The sequence below is a fragment of the Aureobasidium pullulans genome (assembly GCF_000721785.1).
Source record: "Aureobasidium pullulans EXF-150 unplaced genomic scaffold scaffold_24, whole genome shotgun sequence".
Taxonomy (NCBI): Eukaryota; Fungi; Ascomycota; class Dothideomycetes; order Dothideales; family Saccotheciaceae; genus Aureobasidium; species Aureobasidium pullulans.
Genome location: NW_021941044.1, coordinates 253,003 through 280,226, shown reverse-complemented (window position 1 = coordinate 280,226; position 27,224 = coordinate 253,003). Strand labels below are relative to the sequence as shown.

Genomic DNA, 27,224 nt, shown 5'->3' with positions numbered 1-27,224 from the left:
GTTCAAGTGATTTGTTCTCGTTGGTAGTTGCGTCCCGATAGATTTATTTTCAGTAGCATTCCTCGGCCGAACACACTGGATGGTTCAGTCATGCTACCTCTGGTGACTGTTATGTGTGACCTTCCACCTGGAAGTGACCCTCTTCCTGCGCAGTAACACAAACTGCTTCCGTCGAGAAGATCACACCGCTCCTTGTTGCACATTTTTAGTGAGCCTATCGGAGACTTGAATATACGTGCGAAATCTTCCGATGTCATACCCGTCCGAAAGCAGCAATCTAGGTACTGCTTGCGTACTTGCCAGTCAGGTCTTGATTTCTTCAATACCTAGAACTGTCTCAACATATAAAGAGGTCTCGAGGTCATGGAGTCGAGAGATTCCACTACCCTATTCACATCCTGACTTTGGAAGAAGACTTGGCCACATTCAAATCCCATATTCAAGCCTACTCAAACACGTCTTTGATCCGCCAAACAGCAAAACGAGATGGCTTCCTCAATCGCCATGTTGGCAGCAATGCTTTTCGCATCCACAGCATTCGCACACCCTCAACCAATCGTCGAACACGACCTCATCCCTGGCAATCTAGGAGTAACCTGGTATCAAGCACCTCTTGCTTTCAGCGAATCAATCTCGACCGATGCGACCTGTGGCTGGGCTGTTTCCACGGGTCAGCTCAACACCACCAAGTGCTACGTTCTGCGCACAGATGCTCTTGGACTGCAGCAGAATGAGAAGCACGAGTGTGCGTTGAAGGTGTGGGATGGTGTGTCTGATTGCTCGGGCGAAGGGACTTGGACCATGCATGCTATTCCCAGTGGCAAGAGTACAAGTTGTGTCGAGACTGGTATCTTGGACGGTGGCATGTTTCAGCACAAGAGCTGCATGTTGACATGCTCTTGAGGTTCACCGTCTATGGTATTGAAGATGTTGACGGTCGAAGAGTTTCGGAGAGGTAGTCGGAGAAAGCGGTTGCGGTTCGATGTTCATGTCTTTCTGGTCGTCGTTTAAGCGTAGATGTTTTCCCACGTATGTGCACATGGTCATCATGTCTTACTCGAATTATGACTTCTCCATATGCTGAATCTGTACCATCGGTCTTTGTCTAGAAGGTGTAATTCATTGGCAATTCTCCAGGGGGGTCAACGTTCAGAGTGCTGGTGAATGACTTTACAGTTTTCACGGGCATAAAGGTCGCCAGCGCTTTCCAATCGCGTAGATGACTTGCGGTACGACTTTCTTGTGATGCCCATACGTCTCGGTGCAGAGTCGCCAAAGATACCGGATAGTTATCGTTTGACTGAGCCTACACTCCAAGGTGGCTCCAGGTTCTGATGCTGTGAGTCCAAGCTGGTTGCAACAACAGTGACTTGCGTTGGACAGCCCTGAGAGGCAGGGTTGCTGGGATTAGGATCTTCTCCTGTGGTAGCCTGAGAGTTAAATAGAGAAGGTGTAGCGTATGACTAGCGGCTCTGCTCAGTAGATACCGAAGGAGAAGTGGTAGGATAAAATAGCCGCCTTTGCTTAGAAGACTTGCAGGTAGGAAAACGCATTTAAGAGAGGCTTGTACCATCCAAGGGTACCAAGATTTAACCAGACCTTGCAGAGCATAAGTGACTCGCGGAGGAGATGTTGGTCGCGAAGGAGCTTGATACCACCGAAATTGTTTGGAGGGCAGCGTGAGCAGATTTGAAGCTGGATCTTTGCGGGCATCTTGTCAAGGTAGTGAAAGAAGACTTGGGCCAGGTTGATGTTGCTAGTCATTATGATAATGGAACCATCGAAGACAAGATTGGTGTTGTTGATGATGCAGACGACGAAGCAGTCGTGGTCGTCAGCCGCAACTGCTTGTCCTTGCCATCTTCACGCGCAACTCGAGTGGTGACATGTCATCGCTTTCGCATGTTGTAAGTGGTTATGTGTAGCTCTGGGTACCAAGCCGGAAGCACCTCACGTGTCTACTCTGTCTTACGTCGGTTCAGCTTCCGTCTGGATGGCGTTCCCAAGGTCTCGGCTTCTTTGGGCTAGAAATGCTCGACCCTAAGTCCCGAGCATGGTAACTTTCATGTACCAATCGGACCGCGTCAGGTCACGATCAAGCCATGGAGGGCTGCCCACGGTGGTCGCATGTTCCAATTAGAAGAAGGACCGATAGCATTGCTAATAGACCCGAATTTGCGAACGGCGTTCATTGGTCCGCGCTCTCCCCATACCGAGTTCGTAGTGGAGGTTTGCGGGGGCTAGGATCATCTCCACAATCGATCTTCTGTGTGACTGTTGACGAACTGCCCCGAAGTGCTGTTGTCAAGGGGGCAGGAAAGTGCTTTTTCAGAGGATGCAGATATCTCCTTGAACAAGGCCCCAAGGATGCTCGCTGCACGGATAGACGGCATCCGTTGGGAATCTCAATGTAATCCATAGTGCCTGTGGGAGAACCGGGGATGATGAGGCGGAGGAGAATTGAGCGGAAACAGGCCCAGATTAACGGTAGTACGTTCTTAGCCGAGAGCGCTGCACCAACTTTTGCCAAAACGTCACTGGCGCGACTGGGGTTCACACATCGTTCCCAGCCTGAGGCTTTGAAGTCGTTGAGAAGAGTGCGTCTCACATTCCTCGTAGTCGCGTACTTTCACTCGTAGAAAGCGTCGCTTCGATCTCTTCGAATAGCTTTCACAAAGCAATTGTTCACTCTTCTTGAACCACAAGGTCCCCTTTGTCGGCCAACAAAGCACAAAACGTCATTGCGGTCGGTTCACATTTCAACCCCACAACAGGTGCCCGCTGCCGCCGATCGTTAGGTGGACACGAGCTAAAGCGAGTCCGACAGCTCCAGCTCCTTCGACCTTCTTTAGCCTGCCTTCTCCCACTTCCCTCGTTCTTTCGTCATTGCATTGTCGTTCGACTTTTCATCCCTTACCTTTCACACAATGGCTACAACAAAGCGCGACGTGAGGAACCATGTCCTCTTCGAGGTCGCTACTGAAGTCGCCAATCGAGGTTTGTCTCGGCTCACAATCCTTTGTTCGTACCAAGTCGATCGCGCGCTAATGTCTTGCCAGTCGGAGGTATCTACTCGGTCCTCAAGTCAAAGGCTCAAGTTACCACTGCCGAGTATGGCTCAGCCTACACGCTGCTTGGCCCCCTCAACCGCAATTCGGTAAGTCTCCAATTGTGCCGTTGTTCGACCAAGATCCGGTGGACTGACTCGGTTCCTAGGCCGCCGTCGAGGTAGAAGAACTCGAGCCCAAAGATCCCGCAATGGTAGCAACCATCAAGTCCATGAACGAGCGTGGCATCAAGACACTCTACGGCAGATGGCTCATCGATGGCGCACCCAGAGTGCTGCTTTTCGACACTGGCACCGGTTACTACAAGCTCGATGAATGGAAGGGCGATCTGTGGGCAACTGCCGGTATTCCTTCGCCTGCAGACGACCACGAGACCAACGAGGCCATCGTATTTGGTTACCTTGTCGCCTGGTTCCTTGGAGAGGTGTGTAGTTGTTCCGGCGCGCTGTCATTCCCTTTTTTTTTTTGGCTCCTGCTAACATTTCAATCAGTACGTCTACCACGAGAAGGAGCGCGCAGTTGTTGCCCAGTTCCACGAGTGGCTTGCAGGTGTTGCTCTTCCTCTGTGCAAGAAGCGCAGAATTGACGTGACCACCATCTTCACTACCCACGCAACCCTTCTTGGACGTTACCTCTGTGCTGGCTCAGTTGATTTCTACAACAATTTGCAGTACTTCGACTGCGACGCCGAGGCTGGAAAGAGAGGAATCTACCACCGCTACTGCATTGAGCGCGGTGCAGCCCACGCTGCCGATGTCTTTACGACCGTTTCGCACATCACCGCATACGAGAGTGAGCACTTGCTCAAGCGCAAGCCTGACGGTGTTTTGCCCAACGGTCTGAACGTCAAGAAGTTCTCGGCAACCCACGAGTTCCAGAACCTGCATCAAGTCAACAAGGAGCGAATCAACGACTTCGTTCGTGGACACTTCTACGGCCACAACGATTTCGATCCCGACAAGACCCTCTACTTCTTCACTGCCGGTCGTTATGAATACCGCAATAAGGGTGTCGACATGTTTATTGAGTCATTGGCTCGTCTCAACCACCGTCTGAAGGCGGCTGGTTCCGACATGACTGTCGTGGCATTCATCATCATGCCTGCTCAAACCACCTCGCTCGCTGTCGAAGCCCTCAAGGGTCAAGCCGTTCTCAAATCGCTCCACGACACTGTGAGCTCGATCGAGAAGAACATTGGCAAGAAGCTCTTTGAGCGTTCTCTCGCATGGCACGAGGGTCAAAACCCCCCGGACGAGACTGGTCTCTTGACTCAAGAAGACAAGGTCCTGCTTCGTCGTCGTTTGTTCGCCATGAAGCGTTCGAACTTGCCTCCCATTGTCACTCACAACATGGTTAATGACCAGGAAGACCCCATTCTCAACCAGATTCGTCGCTGCCAGCTTTTCAATCACCCCACCGACCGTGTCAAGGTCGTCTTCCACCCCGAATTTCTGAGCTCAGGTAACCCTGTTCTTCCCATGGATTACGACGACTTCGTCCGCGGTACCCACTTAGGTGTCTTCTCATCCTACTACGAGCCTTGGGGATACACTCCCGCCGAGTGTACCGTCATGGGTGTTCCCTCCATCACCACCAACCTTTCTGGTTTCGGATGCTACATGGAGGAACTGATCGAGAACGCTCAGGACTACGGCATCTACATTGTCGACAGACGCATGAAGGGTGTTGACGACAGTGTGAACCAACTTACAGAGTTCATGTTCAATTTCATCGGCAAGAGCCGCAGACAACGCATCAACCAGCGCAATCGCACAGAGCGATTGAGCGACCTCCTGGACTGGAAGCGCATGGGTATGGAATACGTCAAGGCCAGACAGTTGGCTTTGAGAAGAGCATACCCCACTTCATTCGAGGGCGATGAGGAGCCCGGCTTCTTCGACGGCACCGAAGTCAAGATTTCGCGCCCTCTCTCAGCACCCGGCTCACCCAGAGACCGTTCGGGCATGATGACACCCGGTGACTTCGCATCTCTGCAAGAGGGCAGAGAAGGCCTGAGCACAGAGGACTACATTGCTTGGAAGCTCCCGTAAGTTGCTCAAATGGTCTGATTATGTACGTTCATGCTAACATATTGAACAGTGAGGAGGAAGACGTCGACGAGTACCCCTTCCCGCTCACCCTCCGAAGCAAGACGTCTTCGACCAACGGCACGGGCACCACAACACCCACCAACGGCACAATCGGCACCGCAAGCAACATGTCAAGCAACACTAGCGGTGCTGCCTTTTGAGAACCGAATCTGAGGCTAGGAAAGAGGAAGAGAAAGAGAAAGAGAAAGAAATGATGAAACGATCATAATGCAGCAGAGAAGACCAGCGGTGTTCCATTGGCACAGAATGCTTGGGGTCGTTGCACCTTTTTTTTGTACATTACCATGTAATTTGCAGTTTGCACCCATGGGTGAATTTATCCTTTGGCAAAAGATTCGGATGTGATTGAATAATGCTGTTCTTGAAGTGACATTTGTTGATACGAGTACGAGGAGATCAAAGGGAGAGAAGACGGCAAGATGGGGGAAACGGGGGCGGAGCACGTAAGAGGCTAGCGTTAAGCCAAGGCGTTGGAGGCTGTGGGTTTGAAGATCGATGCGCCGGCTGGCTGGCTGCAACTGGCTTTCGCTGTGCGTAGATTGTCTCCTCCTTGACGACTGCACTTCGCTATTGTTATCATGTCGCCTTGCAACTAGACGTAGCCTTCCTCTGACCCGTACAGCCTGCTACGCTCCATACCCGCGCTCACCGATCGACCCTGACGAGCCTGTGCCAGCCACTCAACGCTTCGTCCTTCTCCCCACGTCTCGACCGACTTCGACTTTGATGATGGCGATCGAGCCTCAATCCCGAATTTGAGAAGCTTCGCCGGCGATATTTCTCTTCCACCATCCGCTACAAGTTCCACACCAGACGTGCGCCGTCTTCCTACTTGGCCCTTTGAGGCGTCCCAACACTCCTTAACCCCTCCCCTGGCCGCCACACTGCTCGACAGCAACACTTTCCCAACATGGAACGACTGAAGGGAACATGGGCATGGGTCAAAGACCGTTTGCCAAATCCAATGAAACGCGGCAAACCACACTTCAACTTCATTACTACCCACTGTAAGAAGGTCCAAATTCAACACTGGCAATTGAAAAAATAAGAGCTGAGATACTGCAATTACAGACACATACATGCTTGGCTTGACCATACTGGGCTCAATCATGATATATCCTGCCGGCGTAACACCCTATATCGATGCTCTCTTCTTTGCTGCAGGCGCAGCGACCCAGAGTGGCCTCAATACGTCAGTCCATTTTTGCTTGCTACGTATGCTGTCGCTAATGTGATGCAGTATTGATGTCAACAAAATGCACACCTACCAACAGGTAATGAATTCGGCTTCCTTTCTAAGGTCTTGTTACTAATTGCCCAGGTTGTGCTTTACTTCATTGCTTGCATCGCAAACCCCATCTTCATCAACACCTGTGTTGTTTTCATTCGTCTGTACTGGTTTGAACAACGTTTCGACCATATTGTCAAGGAAGCTCGCAGCAACCGCCGCACTCGAACAAGATCACGAACTGTCAGCGAATCCAGACCAGATGCGGACCCAGGACGTGTTGAAATGGGAGTCAATGGCCGCAAAATTACCGTGTTACATCACACCACAAAGCCAAATGGTATGAGTGCTAGAAGCGCCAATGCTAAAGTGAACGGCATGAACGAGAAGGAGCGAATCGAGCATCTTTCTGGGAGCGTCGCCGACCCGTTCGGGAGCACTTCAGAGAGTGGTGAATCAAGCGAGAAAAGAGAGACCGAGCCTACCGAGGACGCAAGAGACATCTCTGATACCGACGAGAATGTTGCTCCGGATGTGATACTGACTCAAGAAGAAAGCGAAGAAGATGAAGAGGAAGACCAGAGAGAGAAGGAACCGGAAGAGAAGCCTGCTGATCAGACATGGCTTGGACGTAACCCCTCTCTGAAGCGAGAGATCACCTTTGCGGACCAAGTCAAGCCATCTGCGCATCGAAGACAAGCCTCGAATCTCCAATCTGTACCGGAAAGACCTAAGCCGGTGCGCTTGGAAACGGAGCATCATATTGCATTTCTGGAGAGACAGAGAAACATCAAGGATCAAGGCACCCTACGAATTCCCAATCCTAGGGAATTTGACCGTGGCGACAAGCCTCATGAAGTTGAATCTGACGAAGAAGGTGATGCTTTGAACCGCCAAATGACAAGGAACACGCTGCCATCTTCGCCCCGTATGCGCGCGCGAACGTTTTCGGATGCCCCATCAGCCGAAATAAACGGAGACGATCATCCAGTCAGAAGAGGCATCATCATTGATGAGCCTGAGCGCCCTCAACGCGACCGTCAGCAATCTCAATCTTCAGATACTGGCCGCTCGCCACGCTTCAACATTTTTGGGACCCTTCGCAACTTCAGAAGTAGACAACACGGAGAAAGCACTACATTTGGTCGGTCTTTGAGCGGATTCACCAACAGGACCTTTAGTTTCACCAAAAGTCAAGACAGAGACATGGCAGATCCAATGCCATATCTGAGTTGGCAACCGACTATTGGACGTAACTCTCAGTTCGTGGACCTTAGCGAGGCACAGCGCGAAGAGTTGGGAGGTATCGAATACAGAGCACTCAAGACCCTGGCTTTGGTTCTCGTGTGTTATTTCATTGGCTTTCATCTTCTCGGTGTTATCGTTTTTGTTCCTTGGATTCTGGAAAGCCGCAAATACGGCGAGGTTGTCACTTCAATCGGTCAGAACAGAACGTGGTGGTAAGTGCTTGATCAATTCTTTTTGGTTGGATGAATGCTAATCACATCTTCAGGGGTATATTCACACCTGCCTCCATGTTCAACGATCTTGGCTTCACCCTGACTCCGGACAGCATGATCTCGTTTCAATCAGCTGTCATGCCTCTACTGTTTGGCTCTTTTCTGATCATCATTGGCAACACTGGATTCCCGTGCATGCTTAGATTCGTCATTTGGCTGTCTTCGAAACTAGTTCCCCGTGGCAGTGGAATCTGGGAGGAGCTGCGCTTCTTGTTAGACCATCCTCGCCGCTGTTTCACCCTTCTGTTTCCCTCCAAGGCCAATTGGTGGCTTTTCGCCGTCCTTGTGGCCCTTAATGGTGTCGATCTGATCTTTTTTATTATTCTGGATCTCAACGACGAAACCGTCACTTCACTATCCCCAGGATTCAGAGTTCTCAATGGCTGGTTCCAGGCTGCTTCTACGCGAACGGCTGGATTCGCTTCCGTCAACCTTGCAGACCTGCATCCAGCCATTCAAGTCTCATACCTGATTATGATGTATATTTCCGTCTTTCCAGTTGCCATCTCGGTTCGCCGAACCAATGTATACGAAGAAAAATCTCTTGGTATATTTGCCGGTGAAGAAGAAGACGATGAAGAGAATCGCAGCTATGTCGGTCAGCATTTGCGCAGACAGTTGAGTTTCGATTTGTGGTATATTTTCTTAGGATTCTTCATCATCACCATCGTTGAAGGCCATCGTCTGGAAGACACCAACGCCTACGCCTTCACCATGTTCTCTGTCCTTTTCGAGATCGTGTCGGCTTATGGTACCGTTGGTCTTTCTCTTGGTTATCCAACCATCAATGCCTCTTTCAGTGCTGAGTTTGCGACGTTGAGTAAACTTATCATCATAGCAATGATGATTCGTGGAAGGCATCGTGGTCTACCATATGCCTTGGACCGCGCCATCTTGTTGCCCTCAGAAAATCTTAACAAGAATGAAGAAGAGGGAGCGACAGTGGCTCGCGAAGACTCTGATGAGGCTCGTCCTTATTCACGATCTTCCTCCAACAGAGACAGCAATGTGCCTCCTGAGGCCAGCGGAGCCTCTATGGACTTCAGCCCTACAGGACTTAGACACATGCGCCGTGGCAGTCAGGTCAGCACCAGGTCCGCTGGAACCAGAACTCAACCTCCCACGAGACGCATGTCCAAGATCATCATGAGTGGTTTGAGTGCTGGTCCTACCATGGGAAGAAAGTACGATTGAGAGGTGTAAATTTTGTACAGTGTTTAGATAAGTCAATTAGCCTGGCGTTGGGACTGGTGGTTATGTGGTTATTTCGATTCGTTTCAATCAAGGATAGACAGCCAACTTGAGCAATTCAACACCCTTTCTCGACTCTTTGCTCCCTTAACCGTTCAATGTGAGGTCGCGACCGCTCCTTGCTCGATGTCAAAGCTTTTGACAAGGCGGCTCCACGTGGTTCTGGCCCTGCGGCGGTCGAGAAAAACGACGTCATATTCAGCAAACAGCCAGCTGCTAAACCAATAGTGGTAATTAGTCGTTGCTATTTCTCTGAGGGATAGTGTCCGTTTTTACGCAGGAACCACAAACCAAAAATGCGGTTCTGAGCGGCGACAAGTCCTACTCGTTCACATCATCCCTGTCTCCAATATACCTACTCTTACCCTAGGTGGTCTATCAAAGTCAAGCCTCAGACGCGTCCGAGCCCCCGAGTCAGGATGTGCGCTACAATATCTTCTACCGAGACCGTCGTACACAAACGTGAGGCGGCACAGAGGATCACTCGATTGATACCAGATGCCAATAAACCTGATGCGACACCCAAGCGACTACTCATCTGGAAAGGCTCCGTCGAGGAACTCCTTGGCTATCGCACTGAAGAGATACCGACAGCGGAAAGCTGGTGGCTGGCACGAATCCATCCGGATGATATCTTTGATGTGGTCGACAGCCTGTCCAAGATCCTGGCTCCGGCTCCCGAAAGACCATATGCTTCAGAGGCTAGAATATGGGCTCACAACTACCGCTTCAAACATGCTAATGGTCAATTCCTGTTGGTCTCGGAGAGATCAATCGTAGACAGAGGTGAAGCCGGCAATGTGCTTAGCATGACAAGCACAATATTCGATGCAGAGAAGCGAAGGATAGAACGGAAAGCTCACAGAGAATTCTTGGACTCAAGGGATCAATTCAAACTCATTGCCAACAACACACCTTCGGGTATCTGGATGATGGACCCTCAGGGATACACGACATATATGAATAACGCCGCGGAAACCATCACAGGATTCAAGTTCGAAGAGATTGCAGGCTGGACTTTTCACGCGGCAGTGCACAGCTGCAGACCTGATGGAAGCCCTTATCCAGTATCAGAATGTCCTATCTTCCGACACCAGCAAAATGGAACCGAAGCCAAGAATGAAAGCGAAGTCTTGTACGTATCGATACTTGTTCGTCTTGGGGTGATACTACGGCGCAGTCTGTGGTGCTGCCTTCATCGTTCATCATGGGAAAAACGCTAATACCCACCTTCTCAGTGTCCATAAACAAGGACATCATTATGATATTGAATACAGCGTCTCGCCAATTGGCGACTATGCGAGTGGTGGTGCAGTGATCGAGTTCAGAGATGTAACTTCGCAGAAGAAGTTGGAAAGAGAGCGATTAGCTGCCATCGTACAGAATGAACAACAGTCTGGTAAGTGTAATACTGAAGACAGGACAACACAGTAATACTAACTCGACGAAGTTCTTATCAAGGCATCCGAGGATCACAAAGCCAACATGGCTTCGTTCGTCTCATTCGTGTGCCACGAACTCAGAAACCCTCTCCAAGGCATTACCTCCAGCACAGTATGACTTCGGAGCCCTCGGTAAAACGTCCTTGACTAACTCGTTGACACAGGAATTCTTATCCGAAACATTGGAGAAGCTGGACGCCTTGACCAACAGTATCGACTCTAATATCCGAAGCACTAATTGCATACCGGATGGTGCTATAAATGGTACTTCGTCAGAAATCCACACACAACGCAGAAGTAGCTCAAGACCGGCAGACGGCTCGATAGCCGAAGAAATTCGTGGTTTGGTGAACTACGCTCGTGAGCTTGTTGTAAGTCAAGACATATGTTGTGCGGCGCTTGGAATCTACTGACCGTCTCAACAAGTCCAACGTTGCTACATGTGCGAGTCACCAGGCTTTGATCACGAATAACGTATTGGATCTGAGCAGACTTGACGCCGGCAAAGTCGAGCCTTCATACGACATTGTAGATCTACGGGCCTTGTCCAAAGAAGCTGTCGGAATGATGGCTTCACGGGCACGTGTGAAATCTATCAACTTACGACTTGCTGAAGATGACGCCTCGCCTCTGTACCTGAAGGCCGATTCGACCCTCATGTCTCAGATTTTGCTAAATCTCATCGGCAACGCTGTCAAAGTTTGTAACTTCCTACATAACCCGGAGACCTGAGCTAACGACTCTGCCAGTTCACGCCAGACAATGGCAATATTATAGTCGACATCCAGTCTGAACCTGCCGATGAGAGTGGGCGAGTCCTCCTGCGCGGTTCAATAAAAGATGATGGTATAGGCATGTCCGAAGCCGAGCAACAGAGACTCTTCAAGCGCTTCTCACAAGCCAACAAGCGAGTCGCACAGACCTACAAGGGGTCAGGCTTGGGTCTCAGTATCAGCAAAGAGTTGGTGAAGGTGCTCGGTGGTGATATGACCGTCAAGAGTGCTCCAGGCGTTGGAAGTACTTTCGGCTTCTTCACCATGCATGATTGCCCAACCAAGAAAGAAATGGCTGCGCTCCTGAAGTCAGGCGCAGGTATTACTACGGTCGCCACAGATCTTGAGAAGTTCGAGATCAGCAATTCGGCAGCGATAGTGCCGCCTCCCAAGTTCAGGAAGGTTTGCGTTGCAGAGGACAATCCGTACGTACCGGAAGATACTATGTGAAGCGGGAAGAAACCGAACTAACATCATACAGGATTAATCTCCGTCATCTAGCCAAGAACTTGGAGACTCTCGGTTACCAGTATATCTTGTGCAACAACGGCAAAGAAGCGCTGGACAGCTTCACACAACCGGATTCAGATATCGACGCTGTGATAATCGTGAGCATATACCACTGACACATACCAAACAGACATATGCTGACTCTCACCCAGGACATGAGCATGCCAATCATGGATGGCCTAGAAGCAACACGCCTGATGCGTGAACATGAGATTTCTCCATCAAACACCGATCCCCATCGTACACGCACACCGATCATCGCTCTTTCGGGCAACGCGATGAAAGAACAGGTCCAAGAAGCCATGGCAGCAGGCACGAGTGACTACATGATCAAGCCTTGTAAAAGAGCACAGTTGAAAACCATGCTTGATCATTGGGAACGTATTATGCATGATGGCTCTGCACATACACCGCTGGCTGTCAAGTGATGAAGGCAGAGCGGAAAGATTTGAGCATCACAATCATGCATTAGTTTGCAGCGACTGTCAAACGCCGAAGAGACTAACCGGGCGACCTCCGACCGGGATACCAAGCTGACGAGCATGTCGAAAATCTGGTCGGCACAGAGATTAGCGTAAAGACTGGCAAGGTCAATTGGACTACAGGCTTAACGGCCACTACCAGCCTACTCGAAAGCATTCAACGCGTCCCATATACAGGTTTTCAAAAAGGACGAAGGTTCTTGGGGGATACCTTCGATGGCCAGGTTCAAGACGCGTATACAGATAACTGGGAGTTAGAGGACAGCAGACTCCAAGTATCTACATAGATGGGTAGAGAGAGACAAAGATACAGTAGCTCCATGGAAACCCCATGCAAATTACATTTTATCCTCGAGCCGCCAACATGCATGAACATCATAAAGCGTACTACTACTTTCACAAGAGGCAGGCCTGTTCGTCGAACAATTGCTCATCGACATCGTGCGAAGATATTGTGGATCGATGACTTTTTTGTGCGTACATGATCGATGATCTACCAAGCAACCCGTTTCCCTTGATTGAGTATTCGTGACTCCCTCATTGCGCTATGTGAATGCTATACCAGTGCTTCCACGCCAACCGTAAAATGCTGCAATGAACGCCACTGCGGAACTCCTTGGAACAAAAAGCAAATGCAAAAAACCCTAAAACAAATTGCCAACACCAGGTCAAACCAATATTCGAACTTCAGGAAAGGGGTATCTTTGTCTTTTAACGTGATGGATGGGCTTTCGAGTCCACTCTGGTGAGATGCTTAGTCAGATAAGTTCTTAAGCAGAGGTCATGGGCTCCAAGAAAATGCTGTTGCCCAGAGCAAGCAAGTCACGCTTGCTTGTAGTGTTTGAGAATTGCAAGTTGCCGACGTCGCACCAGTTGTTGACATCCTGCATTCTTTGTTAGATTTCTGAGAGGCAAAAATATGGGCCGATTCAACTTACAATACAACTCAGATACTTGCACCAGGTGCAGCCAGTGCGCCAGACGTAGAAGTTTTTGAGCAAAACGATGAATCCGATGAGAACACCAAGGAGAGCAAGAGCGCGTACGATCCACCATACCCACCACATAGCACGACGGCCCTTGAAGAAGCCTGCAGGTTGCTTAATAAAGACACGTAACCCTTGGCTTGCTGCATCTTGAGTAGCAGCGGGGGCACCGACGCTGCTGTAAGGAGGTTCATCCTCACCGGTGCGGCGGCGAAGAGCATTGGGCGAACGCAGAAGGCAAATTCCGAGAACGAGACCCATGAGGAAGCCACCGATGTGAGAGAAGTTGTCCAGACCAGGTAAGAGACCAAGGACAAAGGAGATGATGACATCGACAAGGATGAACATGAGGTCCTTTATGGGGCTCTGACGCTCACGCCAGGTGTACAAGAGCTCGAGCAGAGTCAAAGCCATGATACCAAAGAGACTGCCCGAACAGCCAGTAGATGCAATACCAGTAGCGGCAAAGTTGCCACCCAGAACGAAACCAAATATACCAGCGCTGAAGTAGACGAGAGTAAAGCGAACACTTCCGATAGAACGTTCCATATCACGACCAAGTGTCATCTGAAGCAGCATGTTGAAGCCAATGTGGATGATACCAGCATGCAAGAAGATAGGAATGATGAAGCGGTACCACTGATTAGGGTAGGGGTGATCGGTGATGCTACCCCCGGCATGAGGCTCAGGAACACCGCCAAAGCCGCACAGTTGGGAGAGGGTACATTTGGCATCGTCGCCAGTGTTGGAGGTGGCCCATGGACATGGCCATGAGATGTTGCCGGCGGCTCGGTCTTGGACGTTGTGCATGTTGTGCATGCAAGGCTGGTAACGGGCACCCATGTTGATGAGAACATATGGCGAGGGACCGATCATGGGATTGAATTGCGGGTGGATTTCGATGGGCGACTTGGTCAAGACGGCTGTTCGAGTTAGCGTGTTGTCAAGCGGTAAGAAGAGATAGAATGCAAGTACCATTCTTTGCAATCTCAACAATAAAGACAATGATTTGTACCAGGGTCAGGAAATAGCAGACCCAAGTAACACGGCCAGTGAAGTAACGGCGCCATCCTTTGGGAGCGGGAGTGTTTCGTGGCCTTGAGCGGGTCCTGGGCTTTGCATCTCTTACGAAAGGGTCGTTGTACTCTGGAGTGATGACGGGAGCGGTACTGGACTGCGACGAGTGTTTTGCGTGGTAGTTGTGCATAGGCACGGCGTTGTCATCTTGAAAGGGATCGCGACCATCGCTGGGAGTGGGTTGATGGCTGAGATTGTTGTACGAGGACGAGTATGATGGGTATTGGTTGTCGTCAAAAGGAGAAGCGTGTGTCGTGTAGCTGTTGTAGCCGGGGTGGTTGTTGTTGGTCGTGCTTGTGTTGTAGTAGTCGCGGGAGGCCATTTGGGCGATTTCGTGAGAGAAGGAACGAGTGACGGTCGGACAAAAGACAGTTACACCACCAGGGCGATGTCTTGGTCTTGAAGAAGATCACAAAGATTTAGCAAGGAGAGGCTGGCGTCAGCTGTGTCAGAGCGCTTGAGGCGCAGTTGGGAGTCTGAGTATACCTCGGACTCTGTTGCTTGCGCTGAGCCTCTGAGACTGGACTTGATAACGAGCGTGCTGTACTTCTGCAATAGACGTAAGCTGTCAGTGTCTCCAACAATTCTCCGCCAGAGAGAAGCCTACGCTCTATAAGATAAAGTCTGACGCTCTATATGATACTCTCTTGAACGCGCAACATGGGTCCGGAAGGCTGACAACCTTCCCGCCCTGCCAAGCCTCACACCTGCTTCCACGCAATTGAGACTGACGGAGGTCGAGGGAAAAAGTTGTTTCCCTTCGTCTTTGCATATCAACTTGGAAGCATACTTAGCCGCCGCACTGTTACCGACACTCTGGGAGGGATTGACGGGTGGGTAATAGCCTTGATGAAGGACCGCAACTTCGCAAGCGCATTTGATCGGAAGCGGCTGCTCTGTTCGAGTGCAGCCCTCCTGCCTGCATATAGACTTCCACTCTGCTGGGTCGCTTCGCCGGCCTATATACTATTCCTCTTCTCCGCTCCAGTTCGCTCCTTCTTCCAGTCAAGTCCTGTCGTCGTCCCTGCTCCTGTTCCTGTTCCTGTTCCTCCTCGCCTTGCTCCTTTCCCTGCTTCCCTCACTCACTCCTTCCGCCGACCCGAGACACGACCAAAAGGGCCATGAGCAGCGCCATCTCTCGACACTGCTCCTGCTGATTTTCTGCCCGCCATCATGTCCCACTCTCCGATCAACATGGCCGCCTCCTTCCCGGCCCACCCGTCTGCCCACCAGTCTGCTCGCTCTCGTCCGTCACCTCCGCCGCTCGACCGTCGCGCTCTCTCGAATGACTCGCGCCGCAACGATGGTCCTGCCCCTCCAACTCCACACTACGACCAACCCACGGCCGCTCAGCAAAGCGAGGCTTTCCAACAGGCCTTGAATACCATCGAGGTCCAGGGCTCTTCAGACGACGACAGCTATTCTGACTCGGGCTACGAAGAGAGTATTAATTCGGCCTTTCTCTCCACATCCACCTCTATGACCTCTTCTGTGCGCCATTACGATTTCGAGAACGGCCGTCGTTACCACGCCTATCGTCAAGGCCACTACCTACTTCCCAACGATGATGCTGAACAAGAGCGCGAGGACATAAAGCATGCCACTGTCTTGATTGTTTGCGGCGGCAAGCTGCACTTTGCGCCAGTCCCCCAGAACGCTTCAGATACGCGCATCCTCGACATAGGCACCGGAACTGGCATTTGGTGTGTCGAAATGGGCGACCACTATCCCTCTGCGCAGATCACCGGCGTCGATCTAAGTCCTATACAACCAGATTGGGTCCCTCCGAATGTAAACTTCATCGTCGACGATATTGCGAGTGAGTGGTTATATCCAGAGAACCACTTTGACATGATCCATGCCCGCCATATGGGCGTTGCCATCAAGGATTGGGATCACGTCCTTGCCTCTGCATACACCCATCTGAAGCCAGGCGCATGGCTTGAGTTCTGCGAGTTTGATTACTGGCCCAGTTGCGACGATGGCACCATGACTGAGGATAATCTTCACTTCAAATGGCATGTCCTTGTCACCGAAGGCATGATCAAAGCCGGTGTCGATCTACATGCTGCTTTAACACTGAAGGATAGAATAACCAAGGCAGGCTTCAAGAATGTGACCGAGAGGATAATGAAGGTTCCTCTAGGCTCTTGGGCAAAGAATCCTCTTCTCAAAAAGGTCGGCAGCTATATGCATGCCGTCCTTTATGACGGGCTTCAAGGTATGGCATCAGAAATCTCGATCAGCATTGTACACACAGCTAACTTCTCACAGGCATCTGTATGGGTCCTCTCACGCGAGGTCTGGGCTGGTCAAGAGATCAGGTCGAGCTCTATCTACCTGGTGTACGAAAAGACTTGAACAACATGAGCGTGCATACTTATTACAGTCTGCATGTAATCACTGCCCAGAAGCCATACAATTGATGGAAGCGGCTGCTAGATGCATCGCCGCCCATCTCCCTCCCTTTCCTGTTTTCCTTTGCTTTGATACAACGACTCCAAGACGATCTGTTCGAAGTACTCTTGATGAGATAGCATTATACCCAATACATTTTCTGCTTTGTCCTATATAACGTGCCGTTCGTTTTCCGCCCTGTTCGTACGTATGCGGGGATGCTCGTTCGTTTGCTGCAAGAGTGATTGGTTGAATGCAACGACCGATCCTATTAATCTATCTCGTCCAAACCGCTGCATCACGCACGCGACGAGCCCTCGGAAGTCGGAAACTCATCGGATGTCGTATATGCCTGCACGCACAAAGTGTCTCGGTAGTCACCTTGGGCTCACTCATTCATATACAAGACTCGCACAGTTTGACTCGAATGACTTGCACTCGTAACTTGATGCCAAAACGTACCTCTAGTTGCAAGTCTGCGGATGCTTCTACCTTTTCCTTCTCAACATCTTGGGCAACAATTCGACCGAGCGTCGCTCCTCATGACCTGAGCAAACAAAAAAACAACCGAGCGCTGCCCTTGCGCCGGACAAGTTTTTTTTGTCTCTTTCATTGGGTCCTCTGGTTTCATTCGAACCATACCGCCGGTAACATTCAAGTCCTTGTCAGAAATCAGCCCCGCTCGCTTCCGCGATAAATCCACCAAACTCCGGATGAGCTCTGAGAGAGAAAAAAGGAGCATGAAGCTGTTGTTTGGAGAAAAGGAGGATATGGAGATATAATTGCCGACGGGCAGGAAGCGAGGTTTATGGTATGCAAGGGATGATGAGGAAGTATGAGCACCTACAAGCTGAGGTTTAAACTGCGATGTCGCTAGGAAGCTACCCGGCATCTAACGGAAGGATTCTCTTTTGCACCCATCCACACTTCACGGACGGGCTAACATTTGTCCCCATTGCTAGTTCCATTTGTTCACCACTGTGTTGGTAACGACCCTGTGTTTATATGTTCGCTTGAGGGTACGCTGACCGAGCGTATCAAGGACGAGGCAGGGTTGCCGACTGACCAGCCCAATCGATTGGACAGCATTTCCTTGCTATCTTGGAATTCAGGCAAGACTCTTCTGAGGTATTCCAGGGAAAGCTGGAAAGGACAGATCGTATACTGAAAGCTGTACCGCGTACTGAAGCTGAAAGGTCTGAATCTCCAACGGAGGGAGATCCAAGAGACGTCCCTCGATGCGAGACAGCTAGACTGGCAAGCTTCAAAAAGTGTGACTTCCTCTTTCGCCCATCTCCTCTCGCTCAAGTCCGCCGTCGTTACCGACCAAGCATCACCTCCTCTCGTCCCAGTACCAACGAATCTGCCTGTCTGCCTTTCTGCACCTTGCTCTCGATTGTGTCAGCTGTACAGCTACCAAGGACAGTATCCCAAGCAGATAACACCGGTCATGTCCTTCTCGTACCACCTTGTCGAAACGTCAAAACGGCTGGTAAAAGGGTGGTACGCGGTCTGCTTCTGCTGTTTCGATTGGTTCGGCAACTTGAATGTGCACATGCGAATGTGCATACATTTCCCGACTGTCAGGGCCAGAATTGGTAGTAATGGATGCGAGTAATATACCCTGAGAGGCATTCGGCAATAACGGGAATTGTGATCACTGTGACAGGTCCAATTGCGTGCCCAGGGCTCTGTCTCAGACGCAGGACCGTTTTGCATCTGTTACCTACCTGCTTGATCGCCTCAAGCATTTATCGCATGATGACTTGTTAAGATAATTGGCTCGGAGCAGAGCTCGTCTGTTCAGAAGTCAAGAAATCATTGTAGGTCAAGTAACACTAGGTATAGTTCAATTTGGGAGGCTACGGACTTCTCTGATTTGCTGTGCTTGTGCAGTCAGCCCTGGATGTTTCTCTAATGGTACACTATAGGCCGCCATTTGGCCTTACTGTCTTTGAGCTTGTGAAGTCAGCTCTCTTCCTGATGTGCATGTCGAAGCCATTAGATGACTCTCTAGTATTTCCAGACAGGAGCAGCTGGTGGGTAGATTCTGTAGTTGTAGTCCTTGACGCCAACTCCTGAGCCGACCCACTGCTTGTCTTGAACCTCGGCCTCCTGTGCAGGACGAATGGGCTCTCCAGATGCGAGCTTGTGGTCCCAGATGGGCTCTTCCAACGCCTTTTCGGCCTTGATGAGTCCTCCGGTGATCTCAAAGAGCATCACACTGTAGCCTGGGCGGCGAGCGACATCACACTTTGCTCCAGCAGAACTTGCCTCGAAGTGAGCAACAAGAAGACTGAGTCTGAAGAAGTCCTTGCAGCACACTGGGCAGAGGTTGCGCTGCGCGGCGTGGGATTCGCGCATGTGATCTCCAATCTTTTGAGGTGTGTCGAAACGTCTCTTGCAGCTCTCGAACGGGCATTGGTAGGGGTGGACGTGCTGTTCTTCGTCTTCGACTGGGCGATAGAAGAACTCAGGTTTGAAGTCGGTGTGGTGGGGATCCCAAAAATGAGTGTCAAAGATGTTGCTACCCTGGTCTTCTTCCTTGCTACGCTGGTGGGCAGCGTTGACACCGGTCCAATTGGTGATGGCCTTAACCTTTGGTTTGTTATGTTCGAACAGCTTGTGGACTTCCTCCTTGGTGGACCATGGCTTGGTTGGAGTTACGGGGCCGTCTTCGTCGTCGCTGTTCATGGTGGCAGCATTGCTGGAGAGGCTGATGGTATCGTCGTTATCGCTCTCCTCGTGGCCGAAAGGGGGTGCTGCGCTGCCCACTGGGCTGATAGAAAAGCGTTTCATTGACTGCTTCAGCTGACCATAGTCGGGGCCCGGCAGGCTTGGCCATTCGACTCCAGATGAGTCCTGGACGCTCGAAGTGGTTTCTGGGTTGAGGGGTGACTGACCGTTGTACTGAGTGATATCGCTTTGGCTGAGCAAGTCGACAGTGACACCGCCGCTCATTTCATCGCTGTCTGTGGCTGGAGGCTCTAAGGGCGTGTAGGGCATAGTGATCATGTTCTCCTTGAAGCCTTCGGGATCATCCAAGATCAACTTGACCATGTGCTTGTGCTCGCGCTCCTGTCTGAGGGTCATGGGCTTGATGTACACACAAAAACCTCCCTCAATGTGACTGATGAGCTGACTAGCACGTCCGAAGAGAGAGCCGCACTCCTCATGGACGGTGTTTCCTTCAAAGTCGCGAACGAGGAGACTGCCTTTGCAGGCGATGTGGTGTTCTGCCTGATGCATCTGTCACACTATCAGAATTCCGCTTCAATAAGTTTCCATGTAGGACGTACCTTTTTGCGGTGCATATCTCTGCCACTCAAGCTTTCAAAGTCCACGCCACAGAATTCGCAGACAATGTGGTTGAGCTTCTTTGGTTTCTCGTTTCTGCGATCTCCAACGAGCCATGGCAGCATGCTCTCGACCTTATGTGCAACCAGTTCATCCCAAGTTTTGCCATGGAAGTCGCATTTCTTGAAGCCACGTTGGATTCTCTCAAAGCCGGGGTTCTTGCCGCAGTAGAAGGGATGGTTCTCCGGGTTCTTCAGGTGAGCTACCATCTCGGCGTCCGTGTCGAAAGAGTGAAAGCAGTCATCGTAGCTGCACTTTATGCCCTTGCGTGGGGTGAGTTGTGCTGCCATGACGCTGAGTGGGGGTGACTGCAAGCTGGTCATGCCGTTGCTGTTGAGTAGTGGGAGGATAGATTGTTGGTGGTGGGTAGTGGGACGATAGATCTTTGTTTGGAGGTCGGAGGTTGAGAGTTGGATGTTGAAGGTTGGAAAAGAGAAAGTGGATTTGAAGAAGCAATGTTGAGGGAGGTGGGTTGAGTTAAATAGATAACAAGAAGTTGCCGAAGTGCTAGTGAAACTGTGCAAAGGTTCGTGAGGAAGCGACGGCTGAGATTGAGCCACTCACCTTCGAGCTCCAAAGATAGGTAGGTGCAATAGTGGGAGCCGAAGGACGATTAGGCAGGTACGAGTGACGCCAAAGAAGTGCGAGACTGCCTGATTCTACTAGATGACTCACCAAGAGGCGAAAGGTCAGTGTGAACGTTATGATTGTAAATACGAAGTATTTAAGGTGACGTGGATGAATACCCGGGGTATCGTGTTTGACATCAATCGAGGATCCGCCAACACAATGTTCGTCCAGCCCCAAAGATAGTGAGAAGGCTATGATGTGAATGGGCCCGTCCACAATGTTTCCCTCTGTTCCTCGCCTTGTGACAATGTGACGTGATCGGGTATGTCAAAAGAACCAAAGCGCCTTTGTCCAAAGATCCAGAAAAGTCAAGATGTCTGCCCTCTAGGCGCCAAAGCAACCAAGGCAGCCTCCACGCTTTTCATTCTTCTCGCCCAAGCCTCTCTTGTCAGGAAGCTTGACAGAATTGCGCTTGACTTCGTTGACCTCGACCACTTCTGCCGCCTTCTTTTCCTGCATCAACTTCAGACGGATAATCTCTTGTCTCTCGCGGACACTCAAAGGACGATCGTCTCTGAGGTTGTAGGTACTGCGGCTAAGCAGATTACCACTGGGGCTTCTGATTGTCTTGTCCTCGAGTTGTTTTGGGTCCAAGAGCTCCGAGTAGCGGCGTTTCAAGGGTCTTGCTGGTTTGGGGTGAGTAATGCCGGACTCGGGATCATCGCCAGCGAAGGACGTGACTACAATCTCGTTTGCTTCGTGGCGGTCTTGCTGTGGGTCGAAGGTGTTGAGGTCATGGACACCGGGGCTGCGAGGGAAGTTTGCCTGGGCTGGGCTGCGGACTTCGATGTTCAGGGGAGTGGTCGAGTTGGTGGAATTGCGAGCTGCGGTCTTTGAAGTAGAGCAGCCCATTTTGACTGCTGGACAATCAATAAAATCACGTTGGCGCAGTGTGCTGTGCAATATACCTTGTTGCCGTTGTTGATATGCTTGAGAGAGTAATAGATCTTCTAGACGAAAACAGAGCGGTTGCACTCCGAAAGGTCTGCGAGAAATGCTGTGGACGATTTAATTGCGGACGTGTTGGCGCGTTGGACTGCGTTGTTGATTTTGACCATCACGCACGTCGAATTGACAAGCTACTCTCAGTTTCGACGACCCGACCTTTGGGGCCCCTCGACGGTCAGTGCTTTCACGGTCCACAGTCTCCAAGTGAAGGGTTCGACACAAAGATGGAGATGATCGTTCAATTCGTATATAGGGGTACAAAACAATGTTTAGAATCTAGAGAAGGGAAGCCTTGAGAAGTTTTGTTAGCGAAATTCTTACATAGAGGGATTGTTGTAACTCACCACTTGCCCCTGAGAGTGATAACAGCCCAGTCACCCTTCTCATCAGTCTCCTTCTCAATCTTGGTGCTGAAGCTGATAGCACTCATGATGCCGTCACCAAACTTCTCGTTGAGAACAGCTTTGTAGGCATAGCCGTAGTTTTGGATGATCTCGAAAAGTCTGTAGACCAGAGGCTCCTTGGGGGGCATCTCCATTTGACGACCGCGGTCTGGGTAACCAGAAAGTTGTGACTCGAGAAGCGACTCATCAAGCTCGAGGACCTGGGCCAGGTTCTTGATATCCTCGGGGGAGGCCTTGGCCTGTCCGTAGAAGAGAGCTGCTACGGCGACCTCCTCGCGTCCGAGGGCCTTTGCGATGGTCTCGAAGGAAAGGTTCTTGATCTTCTTGGCCTCGAACAGAGTAGGCGAAGAGGCTGGAAGACGGGGCACAATTGAGGTCTGGGTGTAGGTGTCAATGGGACTGTACACAGATTGCAAAGAGCTCATCATACATCAAGAGTAGCAATGGGGTGGCCGGAGGAGGTTCCTGTGGCTGACATATTGGATGGAGCTGTAGCTGTCGTACGAAGCGATTGCTGGGCTAGGATTACGGAGGGACGGAGGAAGGCTGAAGCGCGAGGGGCTGTACGGGATGCAAGTCTGGCTGAGAGCGGGAGCATGATGAGTTAAGTACTTCGGTTGCGGTAGATAGACGTTGTTTCCCGAGGTTCTTTCTGAACGGGAAGCTCAGCCTTTTGAAGCTCAACGGACATGTCTCGGCCTGGATCTTGCTGCGTCACTGTGACTTGCACCTTGATTTCAAACAAAGATTCAATCGTTGTTGTCATCGATGCGGGGCAGATTGATAAGTAACGAAGCCCACCTGGGCATGCTTCTGTTTCTCCGGCGAATTCGCAATTATGCTTTATGATTCAGTCTTGGGAGATAAGGGTCTTGTAAAAATGGTCGATCTCTCGAGGTATTTGCAATCTTTCTATCCAATCCAGAGTTCTGAGTGTTGTCTATCATCAGAAGCCGCATTCTCAAGAAACCATGGGCATTGATACCAGCCTTATCTGATCTCGGAGCAAGCCCCCACCACGGGCGCCGTGTGGAGCTGGCATCTGTGCTCAAAGGAAATGCGACAAACTGAGTTCAACTGACAGAACTTAATTCGATTATTAAAATCATGGCTGGGAGTTGCTGTGCAACGAACTCATGCTTCTGAAATAGCTTGAGCTCTGCGCGGGTGCTTATGCTCTTGTGTGTAGTACCGGTCTTGGTGTCCGATGAAGTTACTCCGTCCTCCGATACCTGTAGGAGCTTTCCCCATACGAAGTGAAAGCTCCGTGGGGTCCGTTGCCCACGTGCCCGACTCGATACTTAGCGGTGCTTGGGTTGGCTCTCAAATTGGTAAGGTTGAAGTCGGGTAGTGATGGTGACTTGAGAAAAGTTGGATCTGTATTCTTTTCTTGAAAAAAAGTCCTGCGCTCGAAAGATCCCAAAGATGCAGGCAATCTAATGGACACAAAGGCGGTCAGAGAGTGACGACGTAATCTTGGCGTGTTCACTCCAGGAGTTGAGTACCTATATGCGCATCAGACTTGACCTCCTGCAAACCAAATTACCAACTATCAACCATGTCATTCCTCTTCGACAAGGTGCACCAAGCAGTGCATCAGATTGGCAGTGATCTCAAAGAACAGTTCTCGGACCATGGACAAACCCAAGCCGCGGGCGAAGGAGAGCAACAAGCCCAGAGTAGCCATGTTCAAGACCACGACATGCACCGTTTCCAAAGCTTTGCACCCCAGCGAATTGGCAACGAAGTCAAGTGGTACGTCGATGGAGCTGGATACATGCATGCTGTAAGCATGGCACTGGAAAGAGCTCGCGAATCCATCTGGATCATGGATTGGTGGCTCTCACCAGAGCTATACCTCAGACGCCCTCCTGCTCAAAATGAGCAGTATCGCGTTGATAGGATGCTCCAAGCTGCAGCTGAAAGAGGTGTCAAAGTAGGCAATCATACCCAAGCTCCTGGATCACAAGCTGATTTTTTCAGGTCAACATACTCATCTACAAAGAAGTAACCCAAGCTTTAACGCGTAAGTATCTTAACCCTGATCTCCCAGATTATATTCATTCGCTCCTTCCTCGCTCGGTCGACCGTGTCTCATCTACTTTAACTCGTTTCGGGCTGGATTTTACTTTCAAATCTTTGGAATATCTCGAAGAGACATATCCACTAATCAATCCCCCTATCTCAGTCTCATCAGCACACACAAAACATACACTGGAGAAGCTTCATCCCAATATCGCCGTGTTCAGGCATCCTGATCATCTACCGGATAGACAGGTCCTGACTTCTTCATTTCTCTCGTCCATTCAAAACATGAAGATGACAGCTGCCAACTTGACCAAGCTACCTGGAGATGCTCTCAAAGCTGTCTATGGTATGAACGGGGATACTGTTCTGTACGTTTCGAAAAATCCAGATACCACGAGTCAATAACCACCTGGTCTTGAGGTCCTGCCACCTCGTGATAGTGTATCATTCTACTCGCAACAAGATGCTAACCCTGTCCTAGGTACTGGGTACGTGTGTTGGGGGTGCAGATACCATGTGCCAACAGCCATCTATAGTGTCTCAACGAAGAAATTTGCTAATCCAAAGTCTTTCAGGCCCACCACGAAAAACTATGCCTTGTCGACGACCACATAGCCTTCATGGGAGGTCTGGATCTGTGTTATGGCAGGTGGGATTCGTGGCAGCACTCTATTGCGGATGCTCATCCTGGAGACCTGAACAAGACAGTTTTCCCTGGACAAGATTTCAATAACGCCCGTATCTTGGACTTCAGTGTAAGTGATATGGTCACTTTTGGCTAATCTCGGTATTCTGTCTTCAGCTGGGACGTTTTTGGTCTTTTTTGGTCATTTCTCGGCTCCCGAGCTTCCGTGCTTCGCTCCCATCGTCACATCCCAAGGCAGAAGGCTATTCAATATGAGCGTGCCTCCAATGAGAGCACTACACTTTGATGCAGGATCGAGATGTTTGTGCACACGCAATCTACTTGATCCACCTTCTGCTCGTGGTGATCACGATACAAGCCCAAAGCAGACGTCCCGAGGACGCTTATGACACACCAATACTTATCACACCATGTTTATGATGCTGACTGCCATCAGGATGTTGCTCATTGGGACCAAAACAAGCTGGATCGCCGTTACAATTCACGTATGGGCTGGTCTGATATGTCCATCTCCCTTATGGGCCCTGTCGTTGAGGACCTTCGGAGACACTTTGCCGAGCGATGGAACTTCATTTACCAAGAGAAGTATAGCTCGAAGAATAGTGCAGATCGTTACAGCCCTCTACACGTTTCAGAGTCTAGAAATGGAATCGTTCATCACGACTATCCATCCAGCCCCGATGCTCCTCTTCCGGAACATATGCGCGAACGCATGATGGAACGCTGGGAAGAGAGTCGTGAGAGGATGGATGGTTTCAGGGAGCAAGTCAGACACCACTTCCCTAACAGCAGGCATCCACCTCCCCCGCCACCTGGCATGCCTTGTCAGATCATGAGATCCTGCACGAAGTGGTCTCATGGCACTGACAGTACTGAGCATTCGATCCAGAACGCCTACATTGAAGTAATTCGAAACAGCCATCACTTCATCTACATCGAAAACCAGTTCTTCATTACGGCCACCGGCGATTCACAGCGTCCAATCAAGAACCAGATTGGTTCTGCCATCGTTGAGCGCATCGTCCGCGCTGCACGTGAAGGAGAGCCCTATCATGTCATCGTCATAATGCCTGCCATCCCAGCTTTCGCAGGTGACCTCAAGAGCGACGAAGCACTGGGCACGAGAGAGATTCTGGAGCTTCAATACGACAGCATCAACAGAGGTGGCAACAGCATCATGGAGAGCATTGCCAGAGAAGGAATTGACCCCATGCAATACATCCGCTTCTACAACCTCCGAAACTACGATCGCATCAACTCGGGTGGCGCTATGCGTGACGCAGAAGAGCAGAGTGGTGTGAGCTACGACGATGCTAGGCAGGATTACGACCAGCGTTACGGTAGTCAGAACAACGAGTACGCTCAGGGAGGCGCCTACAACAACGAGGACCAGCAATACGGAGGTGGTGGACAGAACAACCGCTTTGAACGTTACCAAGAAGCCACTCAAAACATTGGGAGCCATTCGGGTCTTTCTAGCGGCCAGTGGGACTCCGTTGCATCCTGCTACATGCTCAATGGTGAGGACATAAGAAACGTACCATGGGAGGACGGCACTACCGACGAAATGGACGCTTTCGTCTCAGAGTTGCTTTATGTCCACAGCAAGCTCTTGATCGCCGATGACCGTGTTGTTATCTGCGGTTCAGCCAACCTGAACGATCGTAGTCAGCTTGGTGACCACGACAGCGAAATCGCCATTTGCATCGAAGACCCTCGCGAGATTGATTCGTACATGGCTGGCCGTCCCTGGAGAGCGACCGAATTCGCCGCCAGTTTGAGACGATTGATCTTCCGTAAGCATCTCGGCTTGCTGCCAGCCCAGGACGTCACCAGACCTGATCAAAACTTTGAGCCTATCGGAGTACCCAACGCATACGACTGGGGTAGCCGTGAAGACGAGGCTGTCATCGACCCTTTGAGCTCTGACTTCTCTTCTCTTTGGAACAACACCGCTCGCAACAACACTCAAGCCTTTGAGCGTGTCTTCCACCCTGTGCCATCCGACTCTGTCCGTAATTGGAAGGATTATGACGAGTACTTTTCCCGATTCTTCCCCAGCGGTAAGGACGCCAAGGAAGAAAAGGGCAAGGAACCGAATAAACCAAGTCAGTGGAAGTTGGGTCACGTCGTCGCAGAGGAGTTCCCTGGTGGCGTGCAAGAGGTCAAGGAAGTGTTGAGTCAGATTCGTGGTACGTTGGTTGAGATGCCTCTGCTCTTCTTGAAGGAGGAAGACATTGCCAAGGAGGGTCTTACACTCAATGCGATGACCGAGGAGATCTACACCTAGGCAAAAGGCTTGTGTAGTACTTAGTCAGGCAGACCAGAATGATGAGATGACTTTCTATGATGAACGCTGATGAACG

General features: G+C 50.6%; 10 protein-coding genes across 10 annotated transcripts; 6 read left to right on the top strand and 4 right to left on the bottom strand.

The window, feature by feature from the left end:
* The first annotated feature begins 354 nt into the window (after window positions 1-354).
* On the top strand, window positions 355-1,318 carry M438DRAFT_348810 (uncharacterized protein). The gene has a single exon (XM_029906238.1). The coding sequence runs from the start codon at window positions 487-489 to the stop codon at window positions 901-903; it is 417 nt and encodes a 138-aa protein (XP_029756772.1). The 5' UTR covers window positions 355-486; the 3' UTR covers window positions 904-1,318.
* Window positions 1,319-2,640: 1,322 nt separating this feature from the next.
* On the top strand, window positions 2,641-5,507 carry M438DRAFT_368593 (glycogen synthase). The gene is made up of 5 exons (XM_029908052.1): window positions 2,641-2,997; window positions 3,060-3,157; window positions 3,217-3,492; window positions 3,560-5,115; window positions 5,169-5,507. The coding sequence occupies exons 1-5, from the start codon at window positions 2,928-2,930 to the stop codon at window positions 5,317-5,319; spliced, it is 2,151 nt and encodes a 716-aa protein (XP_029756771.1). The 5' UTR covers window positions 2,641-2,927; the 3' UTR covers window positions 5,320-5,507.
* Window positions 5,508-5,716: 209 nt separating this feature from the next.
* M438DRAFT_348808 (potassium transport protein TRK1/TRK2) lies at window positions 5,717-9,253 on the top strand. Its single transcript, XM_029906237.1, has 5 exons — window positions 5,717-6,186; window positions 6,251-6,371; window positions 6,420-6,453; window positions 6,501-7,867; window positions 7,921-9,253. The coding sequence occupies exons 1-5, from the start codon at window positions 6,090-6,092 to the stop codon at window positions 9,119-9,121; spliced, it is 2,820 nt and encodes a 939-aa protein (XP_029756770.1). The 5' UTR covers window positions 5,717-6,089; the 3' UTR covers window positions 9,122-9,253.
* Window positions 9,254-9,475: 222 nt separating this feature from the next.
* Window positions 9,476-12,746, top strand: M438DRAFT_399827 (uncharacterized protein). The gene is made up of 8 exons (XM_029909434.1): window positions 9,476-10,313; window positions 10,417-10,577; window positions 10,629-10,732; window positions 10,785-10,991; window positions 11,047-11,319; window positions 11,370-11,818; window positions 11,875-12,001; window positions 12,056-12,746. Exons 1-8 carry the CDS (start codon window positions 9,598-9,600, stop codon window positions 12,329-12,331), a joined length of 2,313 nt encoding a protein of 770 aa, XP_029756769.1. The 5' UTR covers window positions 9,476-9,597; the 3' UTR covers window positions 12,332-12,746.
* Window positions 12,747-13,016: 270 nt separating this feature from the next.
* Window positions 13,017-15,062, bottom strand: M438DRAFT_109930 (rhomboid-domain-containing protein). The gene is made up of 4 exons (XM_029898685.1): window positions 15,056-15,062; window positions 14,347-14,997; window positions 13,324-14,294; window positions 13,017-13,269 (listed from the first exon to the last, which is right to left on the bottom strand). The coding sequence occupies exons 2-4, from the start codon at window positions 14,768-14,770 to the stop codon at window positions 13,156-13,158; spliced, it is 1,509 nt and encodes a 502-aa protein (XP_029756768.1). The 5' UTR covers window positions 14,771-14,997; window positions 15,056-15,062; the 3' UTR covers window positions 13,017-13,155.
* A 580-nt stretch (window positions 15,063-15,642) lies between these two features.
* Window positions 15,643-16,874, top strand: M438DRAFT_281422 (S-adenosyl-L-methionine-dependent methyltransferase; the record flags this gene model as incomplete). The annotated part of the gene is made up of 2 exons (XM_029901236.1): window positions 15,643-16,669; window positions 16,723-16,874. 2 exons carry the CDS (start codon window positions 15,643-15,645, stop codon window positions 16,872-16,874), a joined length of 1,179 nt encoding a protein of 392 aa, XP_029756767.1.
* A 1,800-nt stretch (window positions 16,875-18,674) lies between these two features.
* Window positions 18,675-20,492, bottom strand: M438DRAFT_304194 (uncharacterized protein; the record flags this gene model as incomplete). Its single annotated transcript, XM_029902182.1, has 2 exons — window positions 18,675-20,094; window positions 20,145-20,492. 2 exons carry the CDS (start codon window positions 20,490-20,492, stop codon window positions 18,859-18,861), a joined length of 1,584 nt encoding a protein of 527 aa, XP_029756766.1. The 3' UTR covers window positions 18,675-18,858.
* Window positions 20,493-20,914: 422 nt separating this feature from the next.
* M438DRAFT_109952 (uncharacterized protein) lies at window positions 20,915-21,884 on the bottom strand. Its single transcript, XM_029898686.1, has 2 exons — window positions 21,741-21,884; window positions 20,915-21,689 (listed from the first exon to the last, which is right to left on the bottom strand). Exon 2 carries the CDS (start codon window positions 21,682-21,684, stop codon window positions 21,157-21,159), a length of 528 nt encoding a protein of 175 aa, XP_029756765.1. The 5' UTR covers window positions 21,685-21,689; window positions 21,741-21,884; the 3' UTR covers window positions 20,915-21,156.
* A 148-nt stretch (window positions 21,885-22,032) lies between these two features.
* Window positions 22,033-22,718, bottom strand: M438DRAFT_348799 (cyanate hydratase). The gene is made up of 3 exons (XM_029906236.1): window positions 22,615-22,718; window positions 22,125-22,561; window positions 22,033-22,071 (listed from the first exon to the last, which is right to left on the bottom strand). Exons 1-3 carry the CDS (start codon window positions 22,660-22,662, stop codon window positions 22,050-22,052), a joined length of 507 nt encoding a protein of 168 aa, XP_029756764.1. The 5' UTR covers window positions 22,663-22,718; the 3' UTR covers window positions 22,033-22,049.
* Window positions 22,719-23,742: 1,024 nt separating this feature from the next.
* Window positions 23,743-27,170, top strand: M438DRAFT_368585 (phospholipase D/nuclease; the record flags this gene model as incomplete). Its single annotated transcript, XM_029908051.1, has 6 exons — window positions 23,743-24,120; window positions 24,168-24,210; window positions 24,373-24,580; window positions 24,694-24,700; window positions 24,788-24,967; window positions 25,295-27,170. The coding sequence occupies 6 exons, from the start codon at window positions 23,743-23,745 to the stop codon at window positions 27,146-27,148; spliced, it is 2,670 nt and encodes an 889-aa protein (XP_029756763.1). The 3' UTR covers window positions 27,149-27,170.
* Between the last annotated feature and the right edge of the window lie 54 nt (window positions 27,171-27,224).

What these genes read in the sequence shown, in the direction of transcription:
- M438DRAFT_368593 (XM_029908052.1), top strand. Translation starts at nt 2,928, where the DNA reads ATGGCTACAACAAAGCGCGACGTGAGGAACCATGTCCTCTTCGAGGTC. An exon ending in TCGCCTGGTTCCTTGGAGAG is followed by an intron (nt 3,493 to 3,559) that starts GTGTGTAGTTGT and finishes CATTTCAATCAG; the next exon opens with TACGTCTACCACGAGAAGGA. An exon ending in TACATTGCTTGGAAGCTCCC is followed by an intron (nt 5,116 to 5,168) that starts GTAAGTTGCTCA and finishes CATATTGAACAG; the next exon opens with TGAGGAGGAAGACGTCGACG.
- M438DRAFT_109952 (XM_029898686.1), bottom strand. Translation starts at nt 21,684, where the DNA reads ATGGGCTGCTCTACTTCAAAGACCGCAGCTCGCAATTCCACCAACTCG.
- M438DRAFT_348799 (XM_029906236.1), bottom strand. Translation starts at nt 22,662, where the DNA reads ATGTCAGCCACAGGAACCTCCTCCGGCCACCCCATTGCTACTCTTGAT. An exon ending in ACCCCATTGCTACTCTTGAT is followed by an intron (nt 22,562 to 22,614) that starts GTATGATGAGCT and finishes ACCTACACCCAG; the next exon opens with ACCTCAATTGTGCCCCGTCT. An exon ending in ATCACTCTCAGGGGCAAGTG is followed by an intron (nt 22,072 to 22,124) that starts GTGAGTTACAAC and finishes AAACTTCTCAAG; the next exon opens with GCTTCCCTTCTCTAGATTCT.
- M438DRAFT_348810 (XM_029906238.1), top strand. Translation starts at nt 487, where the DNA reads ATGGCTTCCTCAATCGCCATGTTGGCAGCAATGCTTTTCGCATCCACA.
- M438DRAFT_399827 (XM_029909434.1), top strand. Translation starts at nt 9,598, where the DNA reads ATGTGCGCTACAATATCTTCTACCGAGACCGTCGTACACAAACGTGAG. An exon ending in AAGAATGAAAGCGAAGTCTT is followed by an intron (nt 10,314 to 10,416) that starts GTACGTATCGAT and finishes CCACCTTCTCAG; the next exon opens with TGTCCATAAACAAGGACATC. An exon ending in TCATCGGCAACGCTGTCAAA is followed by an intron (nt 11,320 to 11,369) that starts GTTTGTAACTTC and finishes CGACTCTGCCAG; the next exon opens with TTCACGCCAGACAATGGCAA.
- M438DRAFT_348808 (XM_029906237.1), top strand. Translation starts at nt 6,090, where the DNA reads ATGGAACGACTGAAGGGAACATGGGCATGGGTCAAAGACCGTTTGCCA. An exon ending in CAACTTCATTACTACCCACT is followed by an intron (nt 6,187 to 6,250) that starts GTAAGAAGGTCC and finishes CTGCAATTACAG; the next exon opens with ACACATACATGCTTGGCTTG. An exon ending in ACCCAGAGTGGCCTCAATAC is followed by an intron (nt 6,372 to 6,419) that starts GTCAGTCCATTT and finishes AATGTGATGCAG; the next exon opens with TATTGATGTCAACAAAATGC.
- M438DRAFT_109930 (XM_029898685.1), bottom strand. Translation starts at nt 14,770, where the DNA reads ATGGCCTCCCGCGACTACTACAACACAAGCACGACCAACAACAACCAC. An exon ending in TGTTGAGATTGCAAAGAATG is followed by an intron (nt 14,295 to 14,346) that starts GTACTTGCATTC and finishes TAACTCGAACAG; the next exon opens with CCGTCTTGACCAAGTCGCCC. An exon ending in GCAAGTATCTGAGTTGTATT is followed by an intron (nt 13,270 to 13,323) that starts GTAAGTTGAATC and finishes CAAAGAATGCAG; the next exon opens with GATGTCAACAACTGGTGCGA.